Genomic DNA, 24625 nt, shown 5'->3' on the forward strand with positions numbered 1-24625 from the left:
CGAGTAGCAGCCCTTCTCCCCACTCCAACTCCATCCCACTGGACACGGTCTGGTTCTGTTTCTGAACAGGAAGACGAGGCACCTCCCAGGCCACCACTTCCTGAACTCTACAGCCCAGAGGACCAGCCCCCAGCTGTGCCACCTCTGCCGAGAGAAGCCACCGTCATAAGGCACACATCTGTACGGGGTCTCAAGCGACAGTCGGATGAAAGGAAGAGAGACCGGGAGCAGGGCCAGTGTGTGAATGGGGACTCAAAGGTGAGCTGAAAAGGCTCTGAGCATGCCCACTGAGTGTGGCAAGGGTGGTGTGACACTAGTGACTTCATAGCCTCAGACTCTGTTCACAGGTGGAGCTCCGGTCCTATGTGAGTGAGCCAGAGCTGGCCAGCCTCAGTGGGGACGTGCCTGAGCCTTCCCTGGGCCTCGTGGGCTCTGAGAGCAGGTACCAGACATTGCCAGGCAGAGGTAAGGCAAGATCCTCTGTGGAGTCCTTCAGGGTTCTCACACTCCACTCCACCACTCACAGCCTTTACCTGGGCCTTAGATTCTGGTCTGCAGCTTGGATCTAGCTGTGACTGCTGAGAGGGAGGACTGGCCCAACTTCCTCCCACCCACAGCCTAATTCCTCCCCTCTTTTCTCATGGAGTAGTTTGTCTTTCCTCCCCTGTCTGTCTCCAGGAGCAACAACAGTGATTGCCCTAAAGTCTGACAGTGTTGAAGTGTTTTATGTGAGCCTCATGTTCAGCAGTGCTGATAGGCAGGTGCTGTTAGGACTTCCATTTTAGAGATGAAGAAACTGAGTCAGTGGCTGAAGAGACAGCATAGTGGTTTAAGAGTGCCAATTGCTCTTTCAGAGGACCAGTATCCATGTGGTAGTTCACAATTATCTATATCTTATGCATGTGGCATACAGATACATATGCAGGCAAAACACTGATATACATAAAATAAATAAAAGAAGAAACTGAGGGTAAGAGAAATTAAACCATCGCCAGTTAGCCAATCACAGAGGAAGCCAGCAATCCCAGAGCTCTGGCTCCAGATCACTCCACAGTGATATGGCCAGCACTGAGGCAGTATCAGATCTGTGTCAGGGAGTCCTTTCTTAAGCCTATGGTCTCCTTACCTTGGCTCCTGTATTATCCCTAGCTGGGTTCCCCATGAAGCAGAGGGATGAAGGTTCTCGTATCCCCTGTCCACCTGCCCCAGCCCAGCATTTCTGCACGGAAGCAGAACTTTACACAGCTCTGCAGGGACAAAGGCCACCCCCAGGCCACCCTTTCTCTCTTCCTGGGGCCTGCCTTATCTAGGTTCAAGGAGCAAACAAGTGGGTTGTTAGTTGAGGGTTGCTGGCCCCTCAAGAGAGTGGGGGTGACTAGGGAGGGCTTGAACCACACCACAGATGCACCTGATTCTTTCTTCCTTGCTAAGGGCTCTCGGGCTCCATGTCCAGGCTCCAGCAGTCGTCCACCATTGCTCCCTATGTCACACTCCGGAGGGGTCTGAATGCTGAAAACAACAACGTGACCTTCTCTGTAAGTGGCCTTGGGATGTGGAGGGACTCACACTCAGTAGGAGGGACCCTAGGATGGGCAGTGACCAGTGAGCCTTAGGGAATTTAGGGTCCTGTTTCCCCCTGCTCACCAAAAAGGCTATGACCCTACCATTTCTATTTTCTGATGACTACCAAGCCTGTCCGGGTCATAAGAAGTCCAAGAAGCCTGTATCCTAGGTCCACCCTGGAGTGCAGATTGTTGGTTGGCTGGATAGGCCCCACCTCAGTGTCTGCTTTTGCCCAGAAAACCCTTTAGGGTGAGGGATACTGGGTACTTAGAGGAAGTGATTTTCTGTGGCTAAAATGAGCTCATATAGCATGTTACAAAGAGAGACTAAGCGGGGAGAGGGCAGGGGTGTAGTTAATTGGTAAGCACTTGCCTAGTGCGTATAAGACCCTGGGTTTGATGGATCCCCAGCACTTCAGAAATCAGGTTTGATTGCCAACATCTGTAATACCAGCACTTGTGCGGTACAGGTGGGAGGATCAGGAGTTTCACATTATTCTCGGCTACATAATGAATTTAAGGCCAGCCTGGTCTACCTAAGGCCCTGTGCTAAAAGCAGCCATGTTTCTAGTCCCATCCACTATGTTTTATCTCTTCCTCAGAGACCCAAGAGTGCCTTGGAGCGCCTGTACTCAGGGGACCACCAGCGGGGCAAGATGAGTGCCGAGGAACAACTGGAACGGATGAAGCGACACCAGAAGGCTCTGGTCCGGGAGCGCAAGAAGACACTGAGCCAAGGAGAGAGAACGGGCTTGTTCTCAGCCCGATACCTCAGCCAGCCACTACCTGGAGATCTTGGCTCAGTATGTTAGATGGGGCTGGGACAGAGGCCAGAGTTTCCCCCAAGTCCCCCAAGCCTACACATGTCACCTCCCAGGGTGACCTACATGGTTGAGAGAACATCCTGAGGGGCTGTTTGTCCACAACCCCAGCTGCAACGTGTGAGCTGGCCAGAGGATGACCTGGATGGAAACAGAGTAATAGGGAGGATCTAGCAGCAGAGGCCTCACTCATTTGCTAAGTGGGAGGGGCTTCTCAGCTAAATTAAGGACTTGAGAATGTAGAGTTCAGGGAGGAGAGGAAGACAGTGAGGAAAGAAACAATGTGCAAGTCAACCACACAGCCTCCCAAACTCCCAAGCAGATACTGGAGTCAGGGGAGGCAACTGAATCAGGAAGGATTGGTGCCCCCAGATCTGAGGTGCTGGTGGTCTCCCAGAGCCTGCGGTGCTGAGGCCTCAGGTACTCAGGAGGTCTGGGGAAATCGGTGCTGCCCCCTGATGACTGATGCCCCACAGTTGCCTTAGGCCCGTTGTGGAGACATTCCATTTGGCTTTTGGGTTTGGAGCCCCTAGTTCCCCAGCCCTCTAGCCTGACTGCTCTCCCTAATTCATTGCACAAGCTCTTTCGCTTCTAGTGTCGCCGGCCGCTCATTGCCTCTAATCCTGCCTGATTGTCTTTACAGATGCTCTGATTGGCACTGGGCCTTCTCTAACCTGCCAGTGCTGTCTCTGACCAGGCTTGTATTAGCAGCTCTCGTCTCCCTAGCCTAGCAGGCATACTAGGTGTGGCTTACCTTTCCACTGCCCTGCTTTGTGTAGGCCAACTACTGATAATGCCTCCGTCCCAAAAAGCTGCTCTCTGAGGACCATAATCATTAGCAGAGGTCTGGGCATTGGGAATTTATCAGATTCCATGCCTTACACTGGACAGTAGACATGAACATTAGAGAGTGCACATGTAAGTTCTACAAAGTCTGAGGCCATTTGGTTTCAATTCCTCCGATCCCATCACACAATTAATTCCTTATAAGCTTTTGCAATTCAGATGTAGTAACTTGGATAGCAAAAATAAACTGTATGCAGAGGGCTTCTCTGCATCTGTCTGTCACCAAAGGACTGGAATAATGTCTTTAAAGTTATAAACCCACTAACTTTTAAGCTTTATAAGTAAGTATCATATGGGGTAACCCTGACTTTCTATAACCTGCTATCTGAAATGCAGAGAGTATCTCAGAACCATAACTCCAATACCTTGTAATTATTCTTAAAAAAAAAAAAAAGGCTTGTGTAAGTCTCATCAACGCCAATAAACATATTGCTTCCTATGACGGATTGGCGTGGTTCTTCCCCAGGGCCCTTTGCAGAGTGTGGTGAATTTTTGCTGTTTGTGGAAGCAATCAGGCTGGGTTTAAATGAGGACTTGTCTCTATTTGAGCACTTGTGAGCGTGTAAGAAAATGTGTGTTTTCTTTGTGAACCGTTAAATTTATCCTGGAACTTTAATTGCCTAATTCTTCCCAACTATGTTTGGAAAACCATCCCCAAACATAGTTCTATGGGTTTGACATGGAGAACTTGAGCTTGTGCATGAATGTGTGGAAGGTGCTGATGTGGCAATGGGCTTGGGGTGGGTGGGGGTGTGAAACATCTGTGGCTGCTGGGCCACTGTGAGGTGAATAGAGTGAGACAGAGGAGATGACTTGATGCATAGTATCCATTCATCTTCCTACGAGCGGCCCTTTGTTCTTTTAAGGTCAGAGGCCTAGCCTGCACAGAAAGCCATCTTGGAGCTAGGCAGACATGCTTAGGTAGATTTTTCCCTCCTGTGAAGAGACCATTGATACAAAGTTGCCACTGTGAAATAGCCTTGGAGCAATTGCATCTGACCCCACATTTAGTTTTAGTTTTAGTTTTTTTCCTAGTTTAAGGTAAATGTCTTATCTCAAATGGTTACCATTCTCCTCAGCAGTTGGCTACACTGGCCACCAGTCAACTGCTTGGGACTGGTTGGAACTCTGCAGCCCTGCTAGGATGCAGGCCCCTACTTGCACCAACCCTGCTGAGAATGCCCTGTAGAGAGATCATCCCCAAGCACTTGAAGGCTGGGAAGGACTTTTTTTTTTTTTTTTTTTTCCCCTATTGTGCTCCTGGAGTGTATGGCTCCTAAACCAGGAGGCCTTGGGGAGAGGGATTTGGATGGGGCAGGACCACTCTGAGCATAAAGTCTTGTTGTCTTCACCATTATCCTAAGGATGCACTCTGAGGTCTTAGATCAGAACACAGCTAGAAGTGTGGAAGAGGCTGCAGGACAGAGCAGAGGCTTTGTTTTCAGTTACACACACAGCTCCTACACTTGCCTAATGTCTCAAAGGTCCATCTTCTCATGGACACCAGGCCTCAGGGCCCAGTGTGACTCATTGGTGGGTCAGGAAGTGAGGTTAACCCTCTCCTCTGTTGCCAGTGGAAGCGAGAACAAGATTTTGACCTGCAGCTGCTGGAGCGGGCTGCTCAGGGGGACAGAAAAGACAAAGAAGATGGCTGGCTGAAAGTGCAAGCCACACCCATTATGGAATTGGACCTAGAACCACAAGACTATGACTTGGACATCAACAAAGAGGTGAGGATGGGGGCTTCTTTCATGTTTCCCAGAAGCCATGGACTTAAGGCTCCTGGCCTGACATGCAATCTCACCCCGTCAGGGTTCGGCTCCACTGTGGCCCAAGAAGGCAGATACATGAACAGTGGCTTGAGATCATCAAGTCGTCAGTGTTTCTATTAATGTTTAAGCCTATTTCTGTAATTGGGAGCAAATTGTGCCCCTGTTCCCTTGATGGTGATGTGGGGAAGATTAAGTTCCCTGGATCATTAGTGGTGGCCTTTGCAAATGGCCTGTTAGGCAGACTGTAGTTATCATACATGGTGTGAAATACAGGAAAGGTCTGAAAAATCACAAAAGACATTTCCAGCCAGGACTAGAGCCAATTTTGGTTTGAATTCTTCTGGTGCCCTCTGGCGGCTCACTTGCCTCATGACATGGCAGGCCTAGGAAAACAAGGCAAGAGAAAGGAAAGGGCTAAGTGCCTGAGTGCCACACTCTCTAAGCATCCTTGTTCACCTTTGGTCTGTATGCATTGTCTGCAGCTGCTCTGGTCCTTTGCCTCCCTAACACATGTAGCCGTGCTATACATGTTTGCAGGTGGAAGACTGCTATATGAATTTTCAGCATCCCCAAACCTTTGTACAGGGACTTGGCCTACTGCATTTTCCCCATCTGTAGGATGAGTTTGGATGGCACTCTTAAGTCTTCCACAGGTCTGATTGACACAAGACAGGCCTCAAGTGCCTTCTTTTGGGGCAGAGGGGTGCCACTATTGGTGTGTGTGTGTGTGTGTGTGTGTGTGTGTGTGTGTGTGTGTGTGTTTAAAACCTGGATCTCACACATGCCAACCACACAGAATTACATACCCAGACCTCCTGTTTCCAAGAGACAGGGCAGATCCCTTTACAAGCTGGTTCTGCCAATGATTAGGGTTTCATGAGGGAGAGGGGCTCTGAGAACCAAGAACAGTGTGGGTAAGTTGATGCTTGAGTAACTGCATTCTTATTCTTGCTCCAGCAGCCAACAAGGCCAGCCCCCTTCCCCCAGGCCTTTTCTCTGACTGACTAAACAGTGGGAGCCAATCGTCTGGGCTTTTCTCATTTACAAAGAACCTCCGTGTGCTTGCTACCTTGGAAATGCAAGGATGCCCTCTGGTGTCCTAATTGGCCCGCCAGCCCAGGCAAAATGTCCTTTGTCTCTAACCTAAATCCTGCTACAATGTAATCCACTTCCTTCCTCTAGGTCTGTCCTGGTTGGGGATAACAGATATTTCTTGCCACCTTTCAACAAAGGGAAGGGCCACCTGGCTTCAGTTCTGTTACTGAGACTGAAATCAACCCAGTCAAGAACAAAGAAAACTACTTTGAGGCAAATTAAGATCACATTTTTTTTTTAAATCACAGGCTTAAGCAGCCCTAAAAGTGTGATCAGAGGTTTTCAGAGCTCTGGACTGCGGGTTTAAAGGAGGGACTCTGCCTGGTTGGTGATGGCAAGGTTACCTTTACATTTTTGTATTTAATTTTCCTTAAATTTAAACTTTAGTATCTTGTGCACCGTCTACCCTTGAGTGTAGGGAGCAGAGAACAACCTGTAGTGTCATCAGGCTTGGCAGCAAAGCACCCTTAGCTGCTGAGCCTTCTCTTTGGCACATATTAAGCATCCCTGGAGGAAAGGTGCTGTACCAGCTGAGTGTAGGTAGTGTGAGGGGAGGGCTCTTGTCACCTGGGAACCAGAGGATCACTTCTGTCCTTGGGTGACATCCCCTAAGGTTAGGGGTGAGGTTCCCCTAGAGCACTTTCCCGGAGGAAAGGATGAGACAGCTTGTAAAGGTGACATAGATATATACCTTGCAGAGTCAGGCTGATGGGGGAGGAGGTAGAGAACTAAAAAGAGGGCCACCAGTTTTCACCCATTGAGGTTTTTATTGAGGTGAGTGTAAAATCTGCCCAACAGTCTGAAGACAGCCTTGGTTATTAAGCAGTTGCATGCTGTTATTGTTGGCTTAAACTTTTCAGTCCATCTAGTCTGATCTGTATGCCCCCAAACTCAGAAGTGTGTTTGAGACAGGAAATGCTTCACTACGATTAGCTCCTCACTTTACCAATCCACTTTGGGTGCTCTCTAAGCTGCCAGGCTGTGGTTCGTTCATCTTGTTTTGTTTGTTTATTTGGTTGGTTGGTTGGGTTTTGTTGTTGTTTTCTGTTTTGAGACAGGATCTTTCTAGATAGCACCAGCTGGCCTGAAACTCACTATGTAGACTAGAGGCACTTGTCTCTGCCTGCCTCGAAAGTGCTGAGATTAAATGCATGTGCTACATCCCAGCCCTGAAGAACTTTTGTAGGACAGGGAAGACTCTTCCTTCCTCCCTCCATCCATTGATCCATTATTCATCTATTACGGAGGGTTTTCTGAAGGGGTACTCATTGCCAGGTCCCTGAGCTAGACAGGGCAGAAGAAAGGCCCTTAGGTGTGAAGGACACTAGAGCTCCCGCTGAGTGGGTGTGACTGGGGAGTCAGATTGCTGGGGCCTTGAGTATAGCACTAAGTGCTCCCTGTGAGATGCTCAGTGTGTTGCTTGCCTTGCTGTTTCCCTTGGCCTCTAGAAAGCTGCCTAGTAAAGCAGGAAGAGCATGTGCTTTTGTGTGAGACCCAAGTTCAAGTCGCTTGTTCCACAGCTACTTCATTTGATGATCTTAGCAAGTTTCTTCACCTTTGTGCACTTAGTTTGCTTCCTCACCAGGTAGGAAGGGTGGATAAACAGTTCTCAAATCAGACCACCCAAGCTTATTCTCCATCCTATCACCTGGTCCTCTCCCCAGCTGTCTAAACCAGAAAAGGTCTCCATCCCCGAGCGTTATGTGGAACTGGATCCTGAGGAGCCACCCAGCCTTGAAGAGCTGCAAGCACGGTACCGGAAGGCTGAGAAGATACGAAATATCCTCACCCGATCAAGGTCAACCCTTGCTAGCTCAAGTCTAGAAGTCTCACAAACCCCATGTCAGATGATAGCATAGCCATGGGAGACCCAGGTCAGGCTGATTGGCCGATATTTTTCTAGGCTTTATTTCACATGAGTTCCTCAGAGTGAAGGGGTTAGGCAGGTACTCAAATGAGAAAGTTTGCCTCAGTCACCTAAAAGGCTCTGGAGAACTTGTAAAGGGTCCCTGTCCCTGTCCAAGGTCTGTCCCCAGTGATTGACAGGTGTGAGCCATCAAGCCAGACATTAGTAAAGTAGACTCAGTTGAGGTCACCTCCAGTGATGGTCCTCTTAATATTTTAGCTGCATAGATGGGCCCAGGCCAATCCAGGAGGTGCTAGACTAGGCTTTGGGACTTCATTCCTCACTCAGGCTCCATAGATGTGGCTCAGTTTTGTCCTGGGGGTGCTAGGGGTTTTACCAGCTTACTGAACACTGAGCTTGGACCCAAGGAAGTGAATTTTCTGGCCTGTGAGCTTCCCTTCCAGAGTTACATTACACATTTCACATCTGGATTTATCAGGAGTCTCCAGATGGAGCCCTTAACTTGAGGAGGAACCTATTCACTATAGGTTTGGGGAGAAATGGCCATTCTTGTCGTGGAAGAAAACAGGCAATGCACATCTGATACCCCCAAAGTGTTGAAGACTCCCCTCCCCACAGCCAGGGAGACACTCCACATGTGAGTCTGAAGGCCAGGGTGGGTGAGACTCACAGCCTTCTCTCTGGTTCCCACAGCATGTGCAACCTGCAGCCCACAGGCCAGGACCGAAACAGCCTGGCAGACCTGGACTCGCAACTGCAGGAGCAGGAGCGGATCATCAACATCTCCTATGCCCTGGCCTCAGAGGCCTCCCAGCGCAGCAAGCAGGTAGCAGGTAAGGCTGTGGGTGCCAGCCTCCAGAGCCCAGCTTCTGCCTGCTGCTCCCTCCCAGTATGACTTGTCCTAGAGCCAGGAAGCTAGCAGACATTGGCATTTAAGAGTATATTCTGAGTTCTACCTGACCCAAGCAGGAGAAGAGCTGCCACTCAGCTCCATATTTGCCAGCTCTGAATCAAGTGGACAGGCCTCAAGTTTCTTTCCTTGGGAAGAAGGAGGCGGAAGTGATGCTGGAGCAAGAATTTCTTGGTGGGGCAAAGCAAAGGGGCTCCTCTGTTCTCTGCCTAGAAACCCTTCCTTGGTCCTCAAGCCAAAGCCACTCACCTTGTCAGCAACCCTGTTGTAGAAAGTAGGGATTGGGAATCGAGGCTTTGCCAGCCTAGGCAAAAGAATATCATGGTGGTGTAGAAGCAGCACATGGCTGTGTTGTGTATGAAGGCTACTGTAAGCACATGCCTGTAATCCCAGCTGTCAGGAGCTGAGACAGGAGAATTGTGGCATGTATGTTATAGGCTAGGCTAACCTGGACTGCAGAGTGAGACCCTATCTCAAAGAAAACAATAAAAGCGACTCTGTCAGGCAAAGAACCCTGGGCTCCCTCCTCCACCTGCATCTTCCTCCCTGTGGTAGCCTCACAGTCCACAGTTTGTCCCCTGATGCAGAGACTATTGTGTATATATGTGGTGCTCCTGTTCAGGACCCAAAGTGGTGCCATTCTCTCTATTGGTCCTCTAATCTAATTGACCAAGGATGAGGCCTGTAGGCCCTGGGGCTGCTGGCCCTGGGGAGTTTGATGTGGGAAGCAGCTTTGACATCACTTCAGGAGGCCCTGTAAGTGACTAATGACCAGGACAGATGCCAGATTCTGAGGAGAGCCCTGTTCTGTCCCTATGCCCTGATCCTCCAGAGTTCCTAGAAATCCAGCCTTGTGTGTTGGCTTACATCCATATAATCCCAGCTAGGAAAGTGCAGGTAGGAGGATCAGGGTTTCAAAGTTATTCTTGATTATACAGCAAGTTTAAGGCCATCATGGGCTACACTGAGGCCTATCTCAAAACAACCAGACTAAACTATATTCTGAGATCTTTGCTGTCATTGCTCTGTCTGAGACATGTAGAGGGCCTGAAAGTGGTCTGTGTTGCTCTGTGCCTGTGACTCAGCCAGCCCCTCTTCCTGATGACCCCAGAGCTTATCTCAGCAGCCTCTGAGTCCCTCCCTGTGAGGCTGCCCCTCCTCTCCAAGCACTCTCCTCACAGCTGTGCTTGCTCTCACTCTGCGTCCACCAGATCTTGGGTGGTGCCAGGGATTGAACCAGGACCTCTGGCTTACCAGGCTGATCCACCAGTCACTGCGCTACATTCCCAGCTTGCTCCCACTCTGATCAGTCCCCTTAGCTTCCTCCCACACAACTGATGACTCCAGACCTGACACCCTTCTGTTCTACCTCCCGGTCTACTACACCTTTCTTCGCTCTTTCTGTCTCCTGAATCAGAAACTACAGGCAAGTTAGGCCCCATGGATCTGCCCCCAGGATCAGGCCATCAGTTGGGAACAGGAGGCCAGGCCACACAGTCCTGCCAGGCAGGACATATGGTGATGTGGGTGGACAGATCACTCTAACACACCGCTTGATTCCTGTGTGCTCTGTCTAGTGCAGCAGCTGGCCCTCCTCCCGCCTAAAGCCCCCCTGTCCTCCAGGACGGTGCCACCTTACCCCCCCTTAAGCAACGGACTGCACTACACCTTTGTCTAACACCTTCCAAGTAAGAGCCCCTGCCTGGCTGTCCCGCTGCTATGCACCCCATAGCCTGAGCATGCCCCTCCTGCCTTCCTGCTGCTGCTGAGCTGACTGCAATGCCATCTGCTGTTGCTTCCTTCCATTGGCACTGCGGCCGCTGAGGGGGACCTGCCTGGATGGTAGGCAGTTGAAGGAGATTCATTTTTTAGGAACTCTGACCTCAGGCCTCAACAGGGGCTGCCATCACAGGTGCTATCAGGTGTTGAAGTATCTCGGGGAAGTTTCCAGCCCTTTGACTTTAGAAGATGATGTTGCCATTTACAGAGTTTATTGCTGCAGAACAGTACAGTTAAGGTACAAGAAAAAAGATTGCAAAAAAAATCTCCTCATGTTTTAAGTAAGTTTAGGATTTTGTGTTGGGCTGCATCCACAGCTGTCCTGGATCACCTGTAGTCTATGGGTCATGGGTTGGACATGTCTTCTAGGGCCCTGGCTGCACCTGCCCATTTCTCTTTCCCAAAGCAGCTTGATGCCCCAAAGACCGCATAAGCCATGCTGCCAGTCTCCAGGCAAAAGAATCAGATCTCACTCTTTTGTGGACTTCTCAAAGGGACTGAAGAACTGTTAAGGCCAGAGTTACAGAAGACAAGTACCCTAGGGAGTCCCTCATATAGCAAAGCCTGAAACTGTGTCAGTCACTGAGTGAGTGCCTTAGGGAAGAGACCGAGGCAAGTCCATAACCCATCAGGATGCTTGGTTTGACCTAAACAGGCAGGGGGTAAAGGAAGAAGCCCCCCAGGGGTCAGCTGCCCTGTCTGTATCCTCACCTGTTCACAAGGTCACACTGGAGGTTCTAAGCAATCTGCCTCACTGTCGCTTTGCATAGTTCCCTTCTCTTTCCTTAACTGGATTATGGTTAACCATGTTGAGGGACTACTGAATGCTATACATTGTGCTGAGTATCTCCTGGGCCCTACAATAAACCCATGAAGCTGTTCTCTCTGCTGTATAGATGAGGAAATGGAGCTCAGATGCCCGAGGGACTTACCTAAGGAGTTGAAGCTTGTGTCAGGATGCAAAGCCTTTTGATGTGAACCAACTTTTATTCTCCATGACTGCTGTCTAGTGGGCTCATCTGGGTCACCCCCAGAAGCTCTAGGAGTCTGCAGAAGAGGGTGAAAGCGACATCACTTTGCACAGGGACCCTCCAGCTCTGGACTGCTTCTGCTTCAGAGCCAGTAGGCCCCAGCCAGTCTGAGAGCCGGGGGAGGTCAGCTGGCTTGGACCTAGCCTGGCCCTCAGGAGGGGTAGAGCAGAGGACTGAAGCTGCAGAAAGTTCCAGCCATGCTTTTGGAAAGTCCTACAGGACTTGCCAGGACCAGAGCTGTATGTATGCTTTCTTCTTAGAAATCTGAGCTGGCCGAGGTGTTAGAGAGAGGCTCCGTTCACTCTAGTTTTTCAAGCCTCCTTATGCTAGGACTTAGATCCCTCTCCAGAGCTCAGCCATGCCTCTTCCTCTCATGGTACCACAGTCAGGTTAGAACCATTCTGTCCTTAGGTTGGAAATATGAGAGAAGAAATAAAATAAACAAACAAACAAACAAACAAGCAAATAAATAAAGCAAGCAAGGTCACAGAGGCTGGGCTATTTAGTCTTCCAGAGAATGAAGGGCAGAAGTAGTAACTAGCCCAGTGGCTTGCCCCGGTCTTGGCCTACTACAGAGGACACATTCATGAACTAGCATGAATGCATTATGCTTCCTAGAGGTAGAAGAAAAATAAAACCCAGTGTGCTGGGTCTTAGAACCAAAGGTCCCTTGACAGCGGTCGCTTTGCCCATGCCCCCTGCTCTCCTACTCCGTCTGCCAGCCTGTCATGTGTGTGCACAAACATGCCCACTCTGAAGACAGAAACAAAGGTTTGCCAGCCTCTCACTGTCTTCTGTGCTTTTTGCCAGCCCAGGCAGTAACAGACCCATGATCCAGCGTGCAGAGAAGTCTGGAGCCAGGGGCCCAGCTCAACCAGCATCTTCCTGAGACACTATCTTCTCTGCCCCAGTGGGAACCCTTCCAACTGAACAAGGGCTGTGGCTGGAGGAGAGAGCAGCCCACCCACCATGGTGGGTGCAACATGGAGCAAGGACTCCATCCTAGCACATGCCCATTTGTTTCAGTCCAGATTCCTTTTTACAGATGACAGAAGCACTTTTGATACATGATGTGAAATACACTGTATTTTAGAATCAGAATATATTTTGTAATGCTCACCTCAAGGGCTGAGTGGCTGGAAGGTGAGCCTGCAGGCTTTTGTAGCCACACATAGGGAGTCAGGTACTATAGGGGTGGCACAGTGGGTGGGGAGAGGGCAGGACAGGCAGGGGCCCCAGAGAGTGGCTGGATTTGGGGATGTGCTTCCAGTGGGTTCCAGCACTAGGCTTGTTACCGTGCCCCCTAGAAAATGGGAGGCAGTTGAATATGGAAGTCAGCATGCTGGGCCAATGCCCAGCCCTGCAAACTCCATCTGGATGGCCCATGGAGCCTGCCTGTGCCTTGGTTCTGACTGAGGAACAACCATGTGTGTTCAAAAACTGTGGCTTCTTCAGCATGACTGTGAAGCAGTGAAGTTCCCTCAGCAAAGAGAAAAAAACAAAGCCGCTGTGAAATGGAAATGAGAGGTGTGCTGTAGCAATAAGTTCCACATGGGTGGTATCTGCATTCAAAGGCCTAACCTAACGCCATCCCTCCAGCCAGGCAGGACTGAAGGACCTCTGCTGCCTGCTGTGGGGAAACCCAGGACAGCTTCCCTGGGACTGGTGACAAGGGCTATCAGGGCCAGGGCACAGGACTTTGACCTGACTCCAGCCCAGCTGAGGAGGAAGTGACCATGCCAGACACAGTGTTCTTGGCCCCTTATTTAACTTGTCTCATGATAGTCTATATACACGAAGCAATGATTAAAAGAAAAAAAGCACCTCCATTGGGTGGAGCCACATTTTAAATGAAAATTTGTCTTTGACTATGCTTAAAAGAAAAAAAAAATCCTTGAATATATTTAGAAGTTGCTATTTTTAACTAACTCCATATGCTGCCAGTATCAACTTCATGACATTTGCCAAAATAAGATTTTATTTTTGCCTTTATAATATTTTGTTGGAAAAAGGAAATGAATATTTTGCAAGAAAAAGTTAATTTAAATAAAAGTGTAATGGTTTGCAAAGAAAAAAGAAAAAAAAAAGAAGTGATGTACAAATTAAAATATTAATGTGATCCGTGTCCTGTTTCTTGCTGGCTGTGCTCATCTACCGTGGCCTGTGTGTATTCTTACCCTGTGTCAGCTCTCTGTCTCCTACTTACTCTGTTCACTTATGAAACATCCCTCTCACTGACAGCTCTATACTTGAGTGACCTGGGAGGCCTGAGGGGGGAGGATCCTTGTCCCACCCCCAAGCAAGAAGCCATAGGGCTGTGGACCACCATATGGGACTGGTTTGGGCTGGCCAGCCCCAGTCTAATCCAAGGTAGCACAAGGGGTACAATGGGCCCCTATCCAACCCACACACTGCCCATTCCAATTAGGTCTGTTAGTGATGGACCATTGCAAACTGGATTTGCATCTAATTCATCTTGACTTGTGATTCATGCTTAAGGCAGAAGACTAGGGGCCAGTTTGGTTTAGGGATATGTGTGGTTTCCAAGCTTCTGCATGGCCAAGGAGTGTGTTGGAGGTTTGAAGAAGCCTTCCAAGTAGTTAAACTGGGAAAAGTGGATTCTAAGGCATTCTGGATGGGCAGAGAGGGGCTAACTGTTATTTTGGCCACTGATCGTTTTGAATTTAAAAATAAAACATACTCTTCTAGTTTTAAGCATTAGCTGGAAATATTACATAACAGATTAAAGCAGGGAGGGGACAATTCTGCAACTGAATGCAGTCGCCTGAGAAAACAAAAAACTACAGTCAACACCCACCCCACAAGGGAGCCGTCTGTAGGTGGTTTCTCAGCAGAACCACATTGGTAGTTTCTAACTGTTGGTCTTGGTTTGTATTTCACTGCTATAGGCTTGTGTGTGAGAGAATGTGGCTGCTGTTCCTAAGGTTCTCTATCAGGGAGGGAGGTATACACTGTTCTAGGAGAGTCGTGACTTCAATTTTAATCCCCAGAGAGAATGAAAGGGCTTTAGTCAAACTCAGTGCAAAGCACTCAAAAAGAAAAAAAGAAGAAAAAAGAAAAAAAGGTCACAGGATGGTGGTGTCTGTGTAGGAGGCAATGTGACCTGATGTTTCCCAGTCCCTTGAGAGGACTGGCTGCCTGAAATAAGATGAAATAATAAGTCTTGGGGCTGGAGAGATGGCCCAGTCAGGAGAGTATTTTCTAGAGAAGCATGAGGACCTTAGTTCAGTTGCTAGAAGCCAAGTGAAAAGCAGGCTTGGTGGTATGCACCTGTAATCCCAGCCCTTGGAAGGTGGAGACAGGAGCAGCCTTGGAGCTCACTGACTAACCAGCCTAGCTCCAGACTCAACAAGGGAGGCTGTCTCAAACAGTAGGGTAGAGGAGCAAGAGAATGGTTTAGAGGTCGAAAAGACTTGCTCTTGCAGAGGACCTGATTTGCTTCCCAGAACCCTGTGTGACTCACAAAGCTATGTAACTCCAATCCCAGGGTATCTGATGCCCTTTTCTGACCTCCATGGGCACTGAGCACTCAAGCAGTACATATATGTGCCATAGACAAAACACTCATACACATAAGTAAGGGTAAGAAATTGAGGAAGAAACTGGACATGAGTATGTGCACCTACACACATGTACATATAAACACTACTTGCAAAAAGTTAAAAAGCAAGATGGGGCTATCTGTAGACTAAGTATGTGCATTCCACAATTAAGAACTGAGTGGCCCAGCATTTCAAAATGTGTGTCCTTACAGACCCCAGGTGCATACACCCCTTAGCAGAGTGGTAAATAGTGGGGTGTGTGAATGTGGTCTCGTGTCTCTTCACTAATCACCTTTTATTTGATTTGTGTGAATGTAGGTGTTGCACATGTTCTGTGACTAGCATGTGGAGGTCAGAGGACAGTTTGAGATTTAGCATTCCTACTATGTAGGTTCCAGGGAATCAAACTCATGTCATCAGGCTTGGCAGCAAGAGCCTTTATCCATTAAGCCATCTCATCAGCCCTGCTCCCCTTTTAATTCCGACTGTAACTTAGGCTCCAGGGGAGGCCCAAGTTGTCTTGTCTAATCATGGCCGGAACCAACAAGGAAATGTTAAGGTCAGCTGTCAAACAGAAACTGGGAATAAAATCTCCTAATCCTCACTTGACCTTCCAGAAACGCCTGCATTTTTACCATATGCAAGATGCCACCTAAATAAAAACACTTTATATATACAGTTTGTGAAGTATGCTGGACTGAGGGTGAAGACCTTGGGTACCTTCACGCAGAATTCTTGCAGTTTTCCTGGCTACTTTAGGTGGTAGCCCAAGGTCAGAGCATCTTCCACCTGTTCTCCAGGGACCTACAGGTTCCCCTGAACAGTGTGTATAAAATGAAGGAGGATGACAGTAATGGATACAGACTCTGGCCCAGCCAGCTAGGTGCCTGTTGTGGGCTCCAGGAGTTCCCTACAGTGGCAGCATAGTACCTTGTGCTAAGTCCTTTTGTGTTCTCACCAAGGGTGGAAATGAAACAGCAAATTATTTGTTTAATCCACAAAATCACATTTCTGAGACATAGCAGGCCAATGCTGGGAGCCGTATGCTTTGGGACCCGTACCACACGGGGGCTTTCCAAGGGACTTCTCTGGTTGTTCTGAAAAGAACAAAGGGACTAGGCTGGGGAAGACATTAAAAAAATGGCAACCCCTCCCAGCACGGTAAACATGCCATCACTTTGCTGCCTGCACTCAAAAGGCAACCACTTTCATTGCTCCCCTAGCAAAAGAAACCTTTCTTCAGAGCGAGTGGCAGTGTACAAAGGCAGAGCACAAAATGTACGCACATCAGAGTCCCCGCAATTCTGTTTGAACAAGCATATTGATTGGGCCTGACCCTGTTACATTTTTTCCCTATTATTTGAAAAGGTGCATCTAAGTGTAGTGAATTGAATCAACGGGACTGAACTTTCCACGAGAACTTCTCGAGGTATTTCTTTAGTTCAAAGCTTTTGAATTTTAAAGGGCATTTTTAATATGAATCTGTTGAGTATTCTTTGCCACAGCCCAACAAGGCATGTTAAATGCAGATGAGGCTGGAGGAACAGGCTGGGAGTGTGGGTAGAGCCGGAGGCTGCAAGGCATAGACCAGCCTTGCCTTGTGCGAGAGCCAGGATTGGCAGAGAAGGTAAACCCTAGGTTGGGGAAGGCGTAGACCCTAAATGGGACCTTTCTGAGTATGAGTCCAGCCTAGCCACAGGACAGCAATGTCAGCTCTTCTGTGGAGGAGGCTGTGTGTCGCTCAGCTGCCCACTGTCCCACTTTCTTAAGAAGCCGAGAAGGAACTAAGCAGGCAAAGTCCCTTAGCTGAGGTCTCAGTGTGAGTCACCATACCTTGCCAATGTCTCCCAGCCCTAGACAGACCTCTTTAGTCTGTCACAGGTGCTCTCCCTTTGAGCTCAGAATTGCATCTTAATCCTTCATGGATCAGGGTCTTGGGCATTTTGCTATTTGTGTGAGTCCCTTGTGCCACTCTAGCCATGGTCCCTGGAACCATCTAGAAACCTCATTCTTCTCAAACATAGTTTTAAAACTTTTGGCCCACTTAGGCTCATGCTTTCCCTTTTAAATTAATAATAGTAACTATTATTATTTTATGTATATTGTTGTTTTGTATGTGTGCACCATGTGTGTACAGTGCTAGGAGAGGCCAGAAGAGGACATTGCATCCCCTGGAGTTACAGTTGTGAGCTGTTGTGTGGGTGCTGGGAGTCAAATCCAGGACCTTTGGCACCATCTCTCCAGCCCTGTTCCTGGCTCCTTGGTCTGAGCTTCTGTTTGCCTCTAGAGACTTTGACTCTCAGAAGCCTTTTCTTCCTAAACCCAGTGTTTAGGCTCAGAGAGAGAGTCATCCCAGAGCAGCTGAAAAAGCCAGCGTCCCCTGCACCCAAAGAATGCAGGGTATGAACATCTCTGCAAAGTCCTCTGGGCAAAATTACTCTCGCACAGACAGTGGACAGGGGGAATCGCTGTAAGGTCAGAATCACTGCAAAAATTGGCTCTTTGTGCCTGTCTCTGCCCTCAAATACAGGAGTCCAGTACACACCCCCAAATGTCTTGTCCTGCTAGCCTGGCCTCTTATATTGAAATTCATCCACACACTTGTTTTCTTGGCTTTCACTTTCAGGCCTCCCACTGAGATCAGTGGTTTCTAGGACCCCAGTAGCCAGTGAGAACAACTGTAACAAGCCTGTGACTCCATGGGTATCCCTGACTGAGGCACTGCAGTCCTCTCCAGCCTGAGTTCCCCAACTGACAACTTCTGCTGGCTGGGAAAGTACTCCAAGATGGCCTCGTGTCCCTGCACTCGAGGAAAGCAGTGCCTTCCTGGCTTATGATCATCTCCCCAGGCTGCAATCCCTGGAGGTACCAGAGCATCTTTTTCTTTATAAATATTATCTCCACCCTAGCCAAGCTCATGGTGCATACACAAGGGAGAAGTTTTGATGCTCTGGTTTCTATCCCTTGGCCCTGAAGCAAGGCTGGGAGGTTGCAGAGGCCTTCCTCAGCATGGCCCAGGTCCTTTCTCGTTGAGCTTAGCAACTGCCTCAGTAACTGCCCTTGCTCAGGGATCACACCCACTTTCAAGTAGCTACTGCTGTGTGATCAAGCATCCCAAACGTAGTGTTTTGTTTGTTTGTTTGGTTGCTGGAGACAGGGTTTCTCTGTATTGCTTTGGAGCCTGCCCTGGAACTTGCTCTGTAGACCAGAGAGATCTGCCTGCCTCTGCCTCTCGAGTGCTGGAATTAAAGGTGTGCACCACCAATGCCGGGCCAAATTTAGTAGTTTAACACCATAATTAATTATCTGTCATGATTGTGCAATTGTCAATCCAGGCTTATCATCTGGGCAGATTTTCAGCTCCATATAGTAGAGGCAGGCAGTGGATTGTCTGAGGTAGCTTTTTCACTTTGGTGGCATGGCAACAGGGCTGTCTGGATAAACTGGAATGGCTGAGTATCTACCTCTACCCAAGACTCCCCACTGCTCCATGACTGCTTAGACTTTCTTGCAACTTGGAGGTCTCCAGAGACATGGACTCTTCCCTTTGCTGGTTCCCTAGGAAATCAAGACTGCCAGGCCTTTAGCAATCAGGCATGGTAGCATGTGCCTGTAATCCCAGAACTTGAGAGGTTGAGGCAGGAGGATTGTGGGTTTGAGGCCAGACTGGGCTATCTAGTGAAACTGTCTCGGGGGCGTGGAAGGTGGTCTGGAAACTGTTGGTTGATTTGGATGGGAAGTGAGTGTGTCCTGCGGGCTCCTGTGTTGAATGCTTGCTTACCAGCAGGTGGTGATGTTTGGAGAGTTGTTGGAAGCCTTAGAAGGTGGAGCCCAGCTGGAAGCAGGCCATGCCTTAGGATAACTAGTTCTGAGTCCCTTTCTCTCTCTGTTTCCTGGCTGGCACGAGCTGAGTAGCCTCTGCCACATGCTTCCACTACCACATACATGTTCTGCTTCAGTGTCCAGGATCTTAGTATCTGTGGATCCAAAAAGAATAGACTAAAATCTTTGAAACAGTGAGCCAAAAGAAATCCCTCATATCTTAAGTTGTCTTCCTCAGGTATTTGGTCACAGTGATACAAAAGGCTAGTGCACACCTGCCAACCAGAGAACTTCCGCTGTGTATTCTCCCATCTCCCCTGAACCCCACCTGTCCCTCTGGCCAGCCTGTGGGGGTCTGGAAGACCGCTCTTGCTTGGTGCCCAGCTGATCACCGTGTTTCCTGACTGCTCCTACAACAAGAGGGAAACAAGCAGGCAGGTGATGGCATCAATTCAGCCTCCCGCTTCCCCACTTCTCTCTCTTTCAGGAGGGCTAGTCTTGGGACACTTTTCGGAGACTGAGAAGGGTCAGGGGAGAGCTGGGAAGTGAACCGAGGATATAAAGGACTTCATTTACAGTTGGGAGGAGGGCATGTGAGAAGGGGCAGAAACTTGTCTGCCTCTGATGCTCCGAGGTCATGCTTCCTCCCACTAGCATCCAGTTAGACTCCTTTGCTAGATTTTTATTACTCATGATGCTTGTTACCATTTGAAAAAATTATATTCATTTATATTTGGGTGGGTGGGTGGGGTGGGGAGGCACTCATGCCAAAGCATATGTGTAGGTGTCAGAGGATTCCTTTAGATGTTGATTCTCTCCTTCTATTATGTGGGTCCCAGGGATCGAACTGAGATGGCCATGCTTGGTGGGAAGTGCCTTTACTTGCTGAGCCACCTCACTGGCTCTACCTGTTACCATCCATTATGTCAGATACTTCGCGTTACACTTTGTGGCAGATGTGATTATAGCAATGTTGGAACTGACTCAGAGGTTAAAGGGGTTTCTAGCCAAGCCTGACTGCTGACCGGAGTTAGATTCCTGGGACCTGCGTAGTGGAAGGAAGATGCAGTCTGACCCCCATAAGTTGTTCAACACCTTCGTCACACATGTGTACTGACACACTGTTTACAAGGTTTATTTTATATGTATATGTACGAGCCTACATGTATGTAGACGAACCATGTACATACCTGGTGCCTGCAGAGGCCAGATGAGGGCATTAGATCCCTGGGAACTGGGGTATGTGCTGGGAACTTTAAGTAAATGCTCTTAACTATTAAGCTATCTCTTTAGCCCCTAAATAAAGGTTTTAATGAAAAAAATTATAGCAAGGTGTTCTTCCAATTCTAATCACCAAGACTTGGCCCAGCACAGGCTGGTGGGCTGCAGGCCTGTTGTTTTTAACAATATCTTTCTATTTTACCAATACAGACTTGAGAGCCAGATGCTGGGGTGAAAGCCTGCTAGTTTGGAGAGGCAGAGAAAGTACCCATAAACCTCCTCCTCCTCTTAAGCCACCTCCAGCTAGCCTCCTCAAATTCAAAGTCCCTTCCTCCTCCTCACTGTGTCTCTCTCCACCCTCATGACTCCCTCTTACTCTCTATGGTTTTTTCTTTCTTTTTTTGGGGGGGGGTGGGTTTCGAGGTTTATCTGTGGCTTGGAGGCTGTCCTGGAAGTAGCTCTTGTAGACCAGGCTGCTCTCAAACTCACAGAGATCTCTGTGCCTCTGCTTCCGGAGTGCTGGGACTAAAGATGTGCACCACCACTGCCTGACCTATGTTTTTTTCTTAATAATCCTATGTTCATTTCCTATCAACTGGTTGCTTTCTCTGCCTCTTGACCTATGGTTGACTTCATTTAATCCTGTTTAGCATATTCAAGTAGAAAGCTCTTGGATTAGTGTGTGCTAGAGGTGAGCCACACCACAGCTAGAAACAGTTTTTTCCAGTGAATTATGCCTTATCATATCGGGGTTCACGGTGTGATAAAATATCCTACAACAGTGCAACACAGGGTTCCCTGGCAGTTCTGGGACCAGGGTAGCCTTGGGATTCTTTGGCTGTCTGAGCTACATCAAACAGAGGCATTGTCTCCAAGTAGGATCACTTGGGCCATGGTTGGTCAACTCCCATCTAAGGTGGAAGGGCCAGAAAGGGGGAAGAGTACCACAGGGAGACAGCCTACCCAGAACCCAATTCTGCTTTGCCAGCCCTGGCTCTTGAGGCCTGTTACTCCTTATCTGCTTATAAAATAAGGTGATTGCTGGTTTGCCCCACATCAATTTGTTGTAAGGATTAAATGAGAGTGCACTGAAAATGGTTCTTGGACTGACAGGCGGTGGTGGCGCATTCCTTTAATCCCAGAACTCAGAGAGGCAGAGGCAGGTGGATCTCTGTAAGTTTGAGGTCAGCCTGGTCTGCAAAGTGAGTTCCAGGACAGCCAGAGCTATTATGCAGAGAAACCCTGTCTTGGGAAAAATAACAACAACAAAAACCATGGTTCTTGGTTGGTGTGAAGCAGTATCTTCTTTTTTAATGTATTTAATTTTATTTCTGTGAATTGGTGTTTTGCCTGTATCTATGTCTTTGTGAGGGGTGTTGAATTCCCTGGAACTGAAGTTATACACAATTGCAACTACCATATGGGTGCTGGGAATTGAACCCTGTCTTCTGCAAGAATAGCCAGTGCTCTTAACCACTCAGCCATCTCTCCAGCCCCAAGATAGTGTCTGAATATACAGACTTGGCTGGCCTGGAGTTTGTTATATAGACCAGGCTGGCCTCTTCTTCCAGGGTGTTGGAATTGAAGATGTACATGACTACACCCAGCTGAAAATGGCTTTTTTGGAGGGTGGGATAGGGGTTGGTTTTTTGAAATAGGGTTTCTCTGTGTAACAACAGCCCTGGCTGTCCTGGAACTCACTTTGTAGATCAGGCTGGCCTCAAGCTCACTGAAATCTGCCTGCCTATCTCCCAAATGCTGAGATGAAAGGTGTGCACCACCAGCATCACCACTACCACCGGCTCGAAATTTTTTTTAAAGATTTATTTATTATGTACACAGTGTTCTGCCTCCATTTATGTCTGCAGGCCAGAAGAGGGCACCAAATTTCACTACAGATGGTTGTGAGCCACCATGAGGTTGCTGGGAATTGAGCTCAGGACCTTTGGAAGAGCAGGCAGTGCTCTTAACCACTGAGCCGTCTCTCCAGCCCCTTGAAAATGGTTCTTGATCTCATAGGAAACACTAAGAAAAATATATATTGTTGGAGAGATGGTGCAGTGGTTAAGATCACTGGCTCTTCTTCCAGAGGTCCAGAGTCCAGTTTCCAGCATCTGCATGGATGGAGGCTAACAACTGTCTATAACACACATTCCAGATGATCTGGTGCCTTCCATGGGTACTGAATCGCATACACATACACTAGGTAAAAACAGCCATACACACAAATAAAAGTAAATAAAATCTCAAAAACGTAAATATATGTGTGTATACATACATATTTACAATTGTCTATTCACAGCTAAGTTATAGTAATGTACCATGTATCAAACATGTAGTCTTTTTCTTTGTAAGAACATAAGCTGTGGGCCAGTGAGATAGCTTAGCAGGTACAGGCATTTGTCACACAAGCCTGGAGACCTGAATTCAATCCCTGGATTTCATAAAGGTGGGAGGAGAGAACCACCTTCACAAAGATGTACTCTGTTCTTCACACGTGCACTGTGGCAAGCGTATACATGCACATACACAGATAATAATAAAATTTAAGATACATAGCTGTATGAGAGTAGGGATATTGAATTATTTCCTTATTATCCTAGTGTCCACAGGAATCACTAAAAACCATTCTTCCATGAATGAATGATGACATCCCATTGATAGGGACATTTGTCTTGGAAGACTTTGCCCACCTCAGTTGTATGACTTAGCTCCCCGGAAGCATCCTAATTCCCTGAAGAGTGGTAAAAGCAGCAAGTATGGAATCCTGCAAACCACCCTTCCCTCCCCAAGCTTCAGTTCCCTCACTTGAAAAATGGCACCAGCAGTGTCTGCTCTGCCTGAGTCCTCGGGGAGCCCACAGGAGGTCACTGTTATGCACAGCCCCTGGATGGAAAGCTCTCAGTCCATCATGGGCTACTTTTGCCCTTGTGTCTGATCCCTTCTGTGAATGGCAGGCTTGAGGTGGTTCACCCAAATTTAAGCCCTTCCCCTCTAAAGGGCTGCCCAAGGCGCACAGGTTTGGGGGTCCTCCACTGTCCTTCTGCCCTAGCCTTCTGCTCACCCTCTGCCATCTCAGGCAGTCACCTGCAGCAGCCCAAGGCGTTTGAAGCTAGGATTCAAGGAACCTGGCTTCGATGGAGCTGCCTCCCTGAGCCCTCCAGGTGCGGAGGACAGCGGGTCCTTAGAGAACCGCTCTTGCAGCCCTGCGGCTGTCCACCTGACATCACATCAACCTGTGTAGTCCCTTTGATGTCAGTCCCCAAACTGGAGCCTGGCGCCCTGCTCTGAGGACCCAGGCTTTGAAGTTGGCCTATAAATTGAGCTTTCAGGAAGAAAGTTGTCTGTTGTGCCTTAGAGCTACCAGCCGGGCCCTGTAAAGGCATGCGGAGTACCGTGAGCCCCTGATAAATAATTCTTTCTGGGCCCAAGAAGGAGTCATTGCATTTAAAGGGAAGGAAAATTCCCTTGACCTTTTCATTGAAGTCGGGGCGGGGGCGGGGGCGGGGGGCGGCATTGGAGTCGGTTCTCGTGTCTTCTCATGAAAGCCACCTGGGGAAGGCTGGTGGTTTCTGAGAATGAGCCCCAGTAACTACCCTGCCAACAAGCACTCTTGACACCAGGTACCCTTGGCCCTCCTCTCCCTGTTCTGCCATGGTATGACCAGTGAGAGGTTGGACCTCTTACAGGAAGTGAGGCCTCAGCCACTCAAGGCAAATGCTGCTGGAAATGGTGGGGTTTGTGACCCTGCTTTGTGGTCTTTTCCTTCCAGTGTCTGACTGTCCAGGGCTGAGGCCATCAAGAGGATGCTGTGGGTTCCCAGCCGAAGGAGTCACAGACATAGACACTGGCCACAGCTCCCTGCATTTGCTTTGTGTGCCCTCATGTGTTATGTAGACAAAGCATAGTGCACACATACAAGGTACACAGATACCAGATATGTGCCAGGACGCCAGCTGTCCCCAACTGGACTTCTCAGGAAGCCACTGCTCCAGCAGTCACCCTCCCCACTTCTGTGCTAGCCATACCAGCTTTTCTTTATGGTTTACCTAACCCGATGAAGAAATGACAAAGACCATATCTTTGTTGTTGTTGGTTTGTTAGTTGGTTTGGTTTTTTTTTAAGATTTTATTTATTTATTATGTATACAACATTCTCCTTCTATGTATATCTGCACACCAGAAGAGGCACCAGATCTCATGACGAATGTTTGTGAGCCACCATGTGGTTGCTGGGAATTGAACTCAGGACCTCTGGAAGAGCTCTTAACCTCTGAGCCATCTCTCCAGCCCCTGGTTTGGTTGTTTTGCTTTTGTTTGTTTGAGATAGTGTCTCA

General features: G+C 48.5%; 1 protein-coding gene across 2 annotated transcripts in view; it reads left to right on the forward strand.

Annotated features, from left to right (window-relative positions):
• Nucleotides 1-12754, forward strand: part of Plekha7 (pleckstrin homology domain containing A7) — a 189034-nt gene extending 176280 nt beyond the window's left edge. For both annotated transcript variants that reach the window (XM_027410144.2, XM_035442267.1), the window contains 8 exons: nt 70-258; nt 348-465; nt 1432-1535; nt 2165-2365; nt 4804-4959; nt 7761-7894; nt 8657-8796; nt 12494-12754. In XM_027410144.2, the coding sequence (XP_027265945.1) occupies nt 70-258; nt 348-465; nt 1432-1535; nt 2165-2365; nt 4804-4959; nt 7761-7894; nt 8657-8796; nt 12494-12516 (1065 nt within the window). In that variant the 3' untranslated portion in view covers nt 12517-12754. The remainder of the gene's footprint in view (nt 1-69; nt 259-347; nt 466-1431; nt 1536-2164; nt 2366-4803; nt 4960-7760; nt 7895-8656; nt 8797-12493) is intronic.
• The last annotated feature ends 11871 nt before the right edge of the window (nt 12755-24625 follow it).

Source organism: Cricetulus griseus, chromosome 3 (assembly GCF_003668045.3).
Source record: "Cricetulus griseus strain 17A/GY chromosome 3, alternate assembly CriGri-PICRH-1.0, whole genome shotgun sequence".
Taxonomy (NCBI): Eukaryota; Metazoa; Chordata; class Mammalia; order Rodentia; family Cricetidae; genus Cricetulus; species Cricetulus griseus.